This window comes from Cherax quadricarinatus, chromosome 7, assembly GCF_038502225.1.
Source record: "Cherax quadricarinatus isolate ZL_2023a chromosome 7, ASM3850222v1, whole genome shotgun sequence".
In the NCBI taxonomy this organism is placed as follows: domain Eukaryota; kingdom Metazoa; phylum Arthropoda; class Malacostraca; order Decapoda; family Parastacidae; genus Cherax; species Cherax quadricarinatus.
This window is the reverse complement of record NC_091298.1, coordinates 3,609,847-3,619,633: the sequence shown is the minus strand read 5'-3', so window position 1 is coordinate 3,619,633 and position 9,787 is coordinate 3,609,847. Positions and strand designations below refer to the sequence as shown.

The 9,787-nt window shown below is 45.4% G+C and overlaps 1 protein-coding gene across 1 annotated transcript; it reads left to right on the top strand.

Moving 5' to 3' along the window:
• Positions 1-1,131: 1,131 nt before the first annotated feature.
• LOC128687011 (uncharacterized) lies at positions 1,132-9,117 on the top strand. The gene is made up of 9 exons (XM_070082715.1): positions 1,132-1,330; positions 2,245-2,613; positions 2,909-3,048; positions 3,319-4,822; positions 5,700-5,896; positions 6,560-6,751; positions 6,917-7,155; positions 7,506-7,698; positions 8,448-9,117. Exons 1-9 carry the CDS (start codon positions 1,132-1,134, stop codon positions 8,679-8,681), a joined length of 3,267 nt encoding a protein of 1,088 aa, XP_069938816.1. The 3' UTR covers positions 8,682-9,117.
• The last annotated feature ends 670 nt before the right edge of the window (positions 9,118-9,787 follow it).

The window sequence follows — 9,787 nt, the reverse complement described above, 5'->3', positions numbered from 1 at the left end:
GTTGTTGCCTGGTGAGTCATGCTGTAGTCTGGTGAATCATGTTGTTCTCTGGTGAATCATGTTGTTGCCTGGTGAGTCATGTTGTTGTCTGGTGAGTCATGTTGTTGTATGGTGAGTCATGTTGTTGCCTGATGAGTCATGTTGTTGTCTGGTGAGTCATGTTGTTGCCTGGTAAGTCATGTTGTTGTCTGGTGAGTCATGTTGTTCCCTGGTGAGTCATGTTGTTGCGTGGTGAGTCATGTTGTTGTCTGGTGAGTCATGTTGTTGTCTGGTGAGTCATGTTGTTGTCTGGTGAGTCATGTTGTTGTCTGGTGAGTCATGTTGTTGTCTGGTGAGTCATGTTGTTGCCTGATAAGTCATGTTGTTGCCTGGTGAGTCATGTTGTTGTCTGGTGAGTCATGTTGCTGTATGGTGAGTCATGTTGTTGTCTGGTGAGTCATGTTGTTGTCTGGTGAGTCATGTTGTTGTCTGGTGAGTCATGTTGTTGTCTGGTGAGTCATGTTGTTGTCTGGTGAGTCATGTTGTTGTCTGGTGAGTCATGTTGTTGCCTGGTAAGTCATGTTGTTGTCTGGTGAGTCATGTTGTTCCCTGGTGAGTCATGTTGTTGCGTGGTGAGTCATGTTGTTGTCTGGTGAGTCATGTTGTTGTCTGGTGAGTCATGTTGTTGTCTGGTGAGTCATGTTGTTGTCTGGTGAGTCATGTTGTTGTCTGGTGAGTCATGTTGTTGTCTGGTGAGTCATGTTGTTGTCTGGTGAGTCATGTTGTTGTCTGGTGAGTCATGTTGTTGTCTGGTGAGTCATGTTGTTGCCTGGTGAGTCATGTTGTTGCCTGGTGAGTCATGTTGTTGCCTGGTGAGTCTTCCCCAAACATCGTAAGAGGGAACAGCATTTAATTTCTAATTGACAACTCTCTTTAATTCACTCTTGACCGATGACTGAGGAAACTCTAGACGATGTCTCAGTCCATCCTGTTCAGTTGTGACTTGATAAGAGCCTCAAGTTATTTGTGAGACGTTCCAGGAAAGAGCACCTGCGACCTGTTTTGCTTTTTCTCTCGTAGATCAAGAGCCCCTTAAGGCAGCATCAAGGCACCCATCATCATCGCCCCCCGTTGCTGGGGAATGATGGATTGATGAGTGGAGATCACCCCACAGTCTACTCTGGAAGGTCACTCTGCACACTCGTCTCTGGCTCTCACTCTCCACCACAAGCTATGTGGGTGCCACCCCCAGCACTCATGTCTGGTGCGGGCGTGTGGGTGGTGGTGTTCTGCAGTGTGGTGTGGGCGGCGGCTGCGCCCTTCTCCCGGCAGACGACGTCTTCCAGGGAAGGTTGGTTACTATCGTCACATCGGCGTCACTAATTAATTCCGTTCAGAATGTACAAAAAAAAGTGGGTAGTGTTTTAGGGGAATGTCATCATATCTTGTTAATTACGTCTCACTTCCTTCTCTCTCTCTCTCTCTCTCTCTCTCTCACTCACTCACCACAAACACACTCAAACACGTAGCAAGAATAAGTGAAGGAAGGTGCACTATAAAAAACGAGAATCGAATTAGTGAAATAAGAGTGAAAGAAGTCAACACAATATGAAACAATTAATATCGCAGCGTCAACAAGTTATGCTGAAAATAAGACGTTCTGAAGAAAGCTAAATCGGATGAAAAAAAAAAATAGTAAGTAATTGGATAAATTTATTAGGGAAGAACGAAGTGAACTGGTGAGTGAGAATGTATAGGTGAGAGAGAGAGAGAGAGAGAGAGAGAGAGAGAGAGAGAGAGAGAGAGAGAGAGAGAGAGAGAGAGAGAGAGAGAGAGAGAGAGAGAGAGAGAATAAGGAGGTGAACCTATGAGAGAGATAGCGAGAAAACTAAGTCATTGGAGAATGTAAATGAGGAACTGAAGGCGAAAAATAAATACTTGGGAGGAGAAGGAGGAGAAAGAGAAGGAATGAGAGCTATTGGAATAAGTGAAGACTCGGAAGTGAGACTGAAGGAAGTGTGTGGAGCACTCAACAAGTTGACACTTCAAAAGTCTAAATTATCTTGAAAGTAGATTGAGGGGGGGGGCTGTAGTATTGGAACTGTACAAGGCAATAAGTCTGTCAGTAACACCAGGGGAAGTGTTTGGTTGAAGTTTGATTGATGATGCTTAGAAAATCATAAAATTTAGGTTGACAACAAATACTCAGTCAAATTATAACTTTCATATCAAATGATGTTAATATAAGAAGCTGAAAACTTACAGGAGACGAGGCGGTGACGGGGGTGATGCTGGGGTCAGGTGTCTCCAGGGTGTGTGGCAGCCTGCCTGGTGCCAGACCTCCTGCTGATCCTGCTGACACTGCTAATCCTGCTGCTGCTGCTGCTGATCCTGGTGCCCCTAGATCGTCGAAAACAGCATTTCAGAGCATTTTCGAAGCTTCTTATGATGAGGCTAATGGTGTTTTGGGATCCCTTTCCTCTGGGGTTGCTGCTGGCGCTTCTGAGTCAGAGAGGGTGAGTGAGTCAGCTGGAGATCCCTCTTCCTTCACCGTCTGCGCTTTCGTCAGGATACACAGGAGCCATGAACGCTCATCACTTCTCACCTACATCAGTGAGGTCAACATAAACATAGGTAGGTGTTCTCTGATGCAGTAGTAGGGATGGTACGAGTGCTTCTTAGTGGAGGTTAACAACAGTTTGTAAATATAAAATACATATAAATGTGAGACAAAAAAGTTGTGAGCAGGGTTGTATGTTGTGTGTACACAAATGTCTTGCCTGTGACATAGATCTTCAGAAAGTTCCTTTAAGCAAAAGGTTCTTACATCAGACAAGAACTGCGCTCAGTGTCTGTGTAAGAGAGAGAAAGATATAGAAGTGAGAAGTCAGGGAAGTAAACCTGAGACAGCCAGCTTCCTACACTACAGAAGTGAGCCGTCTGGGTGTGGCGCTGCAGGTGCGGGAGGAAGAGGGAAAGAGAGAGACTATATATCAATTCTTCGAGGTCAAGTTTCCTCCCTACGTCTGGCGTCACCTGTGTCTCCAGTTTGACCACAACACCACCCAGGTGAGCACATAATTATACCATTATTGAACAATAAGCTGCACAAGATTCTAAAAAAAAAAATGATCGTGTGAATTTGATATGCTGACAAATAGTCATAATTTTAGAAGATCATGCTGTCTCGATGTTATATATGAAAGTAAACAAGCTATCTATAGTATGGTCGTCAGTCTGAATTTGTATAATAATTACATTGTTTTATCCAATGCTCTTGTTTTATTTAATGCTCTGTTTTGGCATTATATGATTTTTTATTCCCTTCTTCCACGTAAGGTTCGGTGTTTTGTTGATGGTGACCAGGAGATGCTGTCAGTGAAGCGCTTGTTAACGACAGCAGATTGGCAAGTTCCATCCCTTAATGATGGAGAAGATATTGGATTGGTCGAAGAAAGTGTAACAGACGTCAAAGTTGACCAGACACATTGTCCACTAGCAGGTGAGATGATCTGCACGGCAGAGGAAGCAAGCAACAACAATGTATTTCCAGAGGGAAGTATCATCAGGGGGACTTCCCCAACAGTACTGCAGAGGGAGACTGGGGTGGTGTGTGTGGGCGGGTGTGACCAGCACCATACACTGGAGGCAGACGTAGCTGGAGTCACTGTGTGGAGAAGAACACTGGGTGCCGAGATACTGAAGAATATCTCTGGCTGTCATCCACATCAGCGTCTTCATTTCGACCAGGTGATAAACCTACGATGGTCTGTCTTTGGCAACGTGTCACTACGCTCTTACTCAAGGCGTAACTTGTGTTTATCAATTCCTCGGGTGGTGGTAATTCAGGCTGCCGGTACTTATGCTCGCCATCAATCAGTATGCCAAGCCCTAGGTGGCACCCTCGCCTTCAGCACTGAACTGACAACCCTGGGAGTAGCTCGAGGGTTTAGTGACACCTGCGGTGACACCAGTGGTCTCATGGCTTGGCTCAGGGAAGACCGCAGGGTCAGTGAAGCAGGGAAGACCAACACAGAGAAGTGTCCAGCCTTGAGTGTGGGGAGTCGTGATTGGGTATCTTGCGAGTTGCAACTGAAGTGTGCCATGTGCCAGGTGCCTAACACTCTCATGTACATCCTATATGGCCACAATGGGAAACTCTTTGATCATAATTACTTTATCCCCGCTGACACGAGATCGCTGCAGTTTAGAGGGCTTGGCGAGTCAGAAATCATACGGAAGGGTCAAGGTTGGTTGTTACGGTCGACACTGCACCTGACGGAGTGGCTGCTGGAGGAGGCAGACATGCCTGTGGGTCGTCAAAAATGGAATGTCGGGAGCCAAATGGTCGTTTTGACACTTACTATCTGTCGTACGATTGAGTTCGCGTGCGACGACGGTCAGTGCGTCCCTCATACCGCTCGCTGTGACGACATTGTTCACTGTAACGACGGATCAGACGAGGTCGACTGTCGTGTGGTTGAACGACCTTCCTCATACGACCTTATCAACCCTCCGCCTTCACGACCCGGCGAGGCAGTACCACTCCACCTCAACTACCACATTGACGTGTATAATTTGAACGACGTGACTACCAAGGAAGGGGTGGCTAGCATGGACCTGGGCATCACTGTCTCCTGGTTCGACCCGCGGCTCAAGTTCCTCAACCTCAAGGAGGGAATCAAGAACTACTTCCCGTGTGAGCTGGTGTGGACGCCGCGGGTGAGAGCGTTGTCAGGGCGCGGCCACGGCACCGTCCTCACCTCCAATAACTACGAGAAGTTCTGCTACGCATACAGCAACGACCAGACGGAGTTGCGTCCTCTCCACGATCCTCTCATGAGTGAGTCGTTTAAGAGGTTGAGTTTACATAATATTCCATTCGAGTCTCATTAGACAGGTCGCTGAATCCATTCTCAGGACTCTTCCCATTATTTTTTTTATCTTGGTGTTATTCTGGAATATCTTTTCAATGTGTCATGACTCCTCGTACTAAATAACTCACATGAGTTTAGTGCTTCATAAAGTATAATAATAATTTATAATAACAATAAAAACTTACGATCAACAGCGCTGGACAAGTGATTCATGAGCGAAGCTGTGAGTCTCGTGTCACGTCGCTTCGTTCTGAAAAAAGTGAATTGGAACAGCAATAAAAATTTATTTAATGCAGCTATTCGGCAGCTGTTATCTGAAGACTGAGGCAAGAATACTTGGTGAATAGCTGTATTCACTAAACGTTTGCGCGTCCCCAAGAATATGATAATAATTGAGTAAATACTCACGTATGACTGTAAGAGACCCTTCTGTTAGTGTCCTTTGCGTGTTGATTATTGTTGTTATTGGTTACACATATAAGCAGGCACGTTTCTTGGGTGATGCACTTATTTTTGGTATATAAATATTTCGTTGCTCAAGGATACAATGTGACTCTCTGGTTTAATGCGTTGAAACTGCAGCAGTGGTACGCCAGAGGATCTTTGACCACTGATAGTCACCACTGAAACACCAGCGCTCTTCCTAACGATCTCATTAGGTACTGGTCATGTATTCTTTAACCAGATCTAATACCAGTGGACGACTATCACAAGTAACACATGACTAATCACTGATTTCTATCACCTGTTCACCAGCAGTTCCTTCATCACTGAGCGAGTCAAAGACCCGTCTCGGTAAACTCTTGTTGTTGACGAATAAAGCACCACCAGCACCTCCCACAGGTCACCAGGCCGACGGCTTGACCAACGCTGTAGAGCTGTACCTCGGAGTGCTGGCTAAAGTGCCCTGCCATTTCCAGCTTCAGATGTATCCCTTCGACGTGCAGCGGTGTAACCTCTCTTTCGTCGTTATGAACGCTCCCTTCACCCGCGCCTTCAGGAAGTCTTCCCCCGGCAGCCAAGTTCCCTACCTCAATGCGGTGAGCTCTCACATGCTGCGGCTAAACATTCTACAATAGCTATGTTAAAACTAATTTTCTTTTCCTAAAGACTGGTTTAACCTCGAGTTAAACCCGACGTCAGAAATTCTTACACAATTGATTTTGTTTGCGGTTTTTGTTTTTGTTACGACAAAAAGCATTGTGGAGCAAATACCAACATTATAAATTCCCTCTGAGAAGAACTCTACTGATCCAGGTTAAGTTATTGATCATGTGTAGCATTTGACGAGTCAGTCAGTCAGCCAGTCAGCCAGCTAGCCAGTCAGTCAGTCAGCCAACCAGTCAGTTATTCAGCCAGCCAGTCAGGCAACTGGCTAACCAGTCAGTCAGCCAGCTAGTCAGTCAGCTAGCCAGTCAGTCAGCCAGCCAGTCAGTCAGCCAGCTACTTAGCCAGATAGACAGTCAGTCAGCCAACCAGTCGGCCAGCCAGGCTGGGGCCAAGCTTCTCTGGTGGTTGCCTGATTACCTGTGATATACCTGACCACCAGTCACAGGTATATCACAGGTAAGGCAATCTCAGAGGATAATATCTTTTATAACAAAACAATAAAGAAAATCAGCTCTGGTGTACTCATTTCTTAAGTATCTTTCTCTCCAACCGCCACCACCATCACCATCATCATCAATCATCAACACCACTAGCGTCGGATGCTCCTGGAGTACCTGCTAGAGAACCTGACGACGGAGGCCGGCTGGAGCCAGCTAGGCTCCGACAATAACACCTACATCGTGCTCACCTACCACCTGAGGCGTCTTTACGGCTACCACCTAACTAACAGCTTCTTCCTAAGCCTACTCATTTTCTTCATCTCCTACGCGACTTTCTTCTTCCAGGTGATCTCTCTCTCTTAGAAATCCACAAAAGTCTTTAAGATATCACAAAAAAAGTCTTTAGAATGTCACCAAAAAAAAAAAAAAATCTTTAAAGCACCACTACGAACGCCACAAGAGTCTTTGCCACGTTAATTAACATCTCTTCCACCTTCTTCTGTCGAACAGATGGAGGACTTCACGAACCGCATCATGGTGTCACTGACGGCGCAGCTGGTGCTGGCGGAGTTGTTCACCTCGACGACCCAGTCATCAGCCAGGACTCCTTACCTCAAGCTCATCGACCTGTGGTATGCGGTGGTCATCACCTTGTGCTTCTTAATCGTCGTCACGCAGACGGTCTTCAACGTGATCCTCAACGCGGGTCGCTTCCCAGGAGTCTTCGTCCGGGTAAGGGAGAGCTGGTAGCGGGTCAAGGTCAAAGAGAGAGAGAGAGAGAGAGAGAGAGAGAGAGAGAGAGAGAGAGAGAGAGAGAGAGAGAGAGAGAGAGAGAGCTTGGTCATCTAAACATGACAATAAACAACGTTAAAAATGATCGAGTCACTGCAGCAACCTTGAAGGCAAGAAGAGAGAAGAACTGGTGATAAGAGGTAAATGAGCTCATATACAATGTGAGAATAACAGAGCGAGAAAAATCTAAACCAGAACCAAAGCCGCTATGTAAAAACATCAGAAAGAAGACGATTGTTAAAAACTGAGCTGTAAAGAGGAGAAAGAAATGGAAAGAGATTATTGAGAATGCTGAGGAGATCTGCAGTGAGCTGGTTGCTGAGGAGATCTGCAGGGAGCTGGTTGCTGAGGAGATCTACAGGGAGCTGGTTGCTGAGGAGATCTGCAGGGAGCTGGTTGCTGAGGAGATCTGCAGGGAGCTGGTTGCTGAGGAGATCTGCAGGGAGCTGGTTGCTGAGGAGATCTGCAGGGAGCTGGTTGCTAAGGAGAGGATACACAGAGTTGGTTGCCGTGAACTCTGACAGAAAGTGCAACTAATGCGACATTTTATTGTAGCAATGTTTCGGTCTCTAATAACTTTGTCAAGCCAACTCGACAAAGTTCCTGGAGACCGAAACGTTGCCACAATAAAATGTCGCATTAGTTGCACTTGTCCTTTTTTTTTACCAAACATATTATTGATGTTTCTACCAACATTATTACAGACAACATTCTCGCTACAGAAAGAAGTGGAAAAAAACAGAAGAAACTGAATAAATCGCAAGCAACGGGACCTGATGGAAACCTCGGGGATGTAGATAAGAGCTGGCGAAACGTCTCGTTAGTAAATACGTCTACCTGGAGGGTGTTGCAGGGGTCAACGCCCCCGCGGTCTTGTCCTTGACCTATATAAAAACATAAGAAAGAAGTGGAAAAAGGCACGTACATACAGATCAGGATATTTATTAGGAGAAACGAGTCTCTACGTTTCCTCTAATAAATGTCCTGATCTGTACATAAGTGCCTTTTTCCACTTCCTGTCGGAAACACTATAACATTTCTCATAAGGAGGCACAATACCGTAACTGGAACAATACACAAAGAATCTTACGATAACGTTCAAGTCCGACTTGGACCAGTGACTAGCCTTCTTTTTTCCTTGCTCGGGTTATTTACACATAACATACAATTAGACTTGATTTTGAGATTGAGATTGCTTTTCGTTGACGATTTATACTCTTTGAAATGTTTTTCCGTGCATTTTTGCTAGAGTGAACTAATGTTAACACTCTTATCCCCCCAGGTGACTCCTGCGTTCACTTCACCTGCCAGCAGACACCATCGCCACAAGCACAAGCACCATCAGTGGCACAGTGCTACTAAGCCCAACCTGGAGTTAGCTCAGCGATGCAACTTCTTCGTCAGGGTTGGTTTTCTTTTTGTGGCCGCCATCTTTGTTTTCTTTTACGTCCTGATGGCGGCAGGAGTCTGGCGACTCTCTTGATGGTATGTGGAGGAACACCTCCAGGAACAGCACCTCCAGGAACAACAGGAGCAGCACCACCAAGAAATAGCACCTCCAGAAACACCACGAGCAGCACCACCAGGAACACCAGGAACAGCACCTCCAGAAACACTACTAACAGCACCTCAAGGAACAGCAGAAGCAACACCTCCAGGAACACCAGCAGCACCACCACCACCAGCAGCAACACCAGGAACTCTACTATCAAACTAAGAGTGAGAGGTATATTATACATCTCTCAGTGTACACCACACGCAAAGTTTACATTAATCACTAAAAGCTTTAGACCTCATAAACTAACTCCGTATTATACATACACCTCAATATCCCTTCTTAAATAATAATAATAATGTTAATTATAATAATAATTATAACAATAATAATTCGAGAACTGTTATTGCAGAAATGTTTTCAATTAATTTTAAGCGAAATCAGAAACTAATCTTGAAAATAATGATCACGAGGAGTCTAATTGTTGATAATGATAGTGATGCTGCTCTCAGTTGGGATGATAGTGATGGTGAGGATGTAATTGTGAGGTGAGGATGTGATAGTGAGAATGACGGTGAGGATGTAACTGTGAGGTGAGAATGTGATAGTGAGAATGACGGTGAGGATGTAATTGTGAGGTGAGAATGTGATAGTGAGAATGACGGTGAGGATGTAACTGTGAGGTGAGAATGTGATAGTGAGAATGACGGTGAGGATGTAATTGTGAGGTGAGAATGTGATAGTGAGAATGATGGTGAAGATGTTATAGTGAGAATGATGGTGAGGATGTGATAGGGAGGATGATGGTGAGGATGTGATAGTGAGAATGGTGAGAATGTGACAGGGAGGATGATGGTGAGGATGTGATAGTGAGAATGATGGTGAGGGTGTGATAGGGAGAATGATGGTGAGGATGTGATAGTGAGGATGATGGTGAGGATGTGATAGTGAGAATGATGGTGAGGATGTGATAGTGAGAATGATGGTGAGGATGTGATAGTGAGGATGATGGTGAGGATGTGATAGTGAGAATGATGGTGAGGATGTGATAGTGAGAATGATGGTGAGGATGTGATAGTGAGAATGATGGTGAG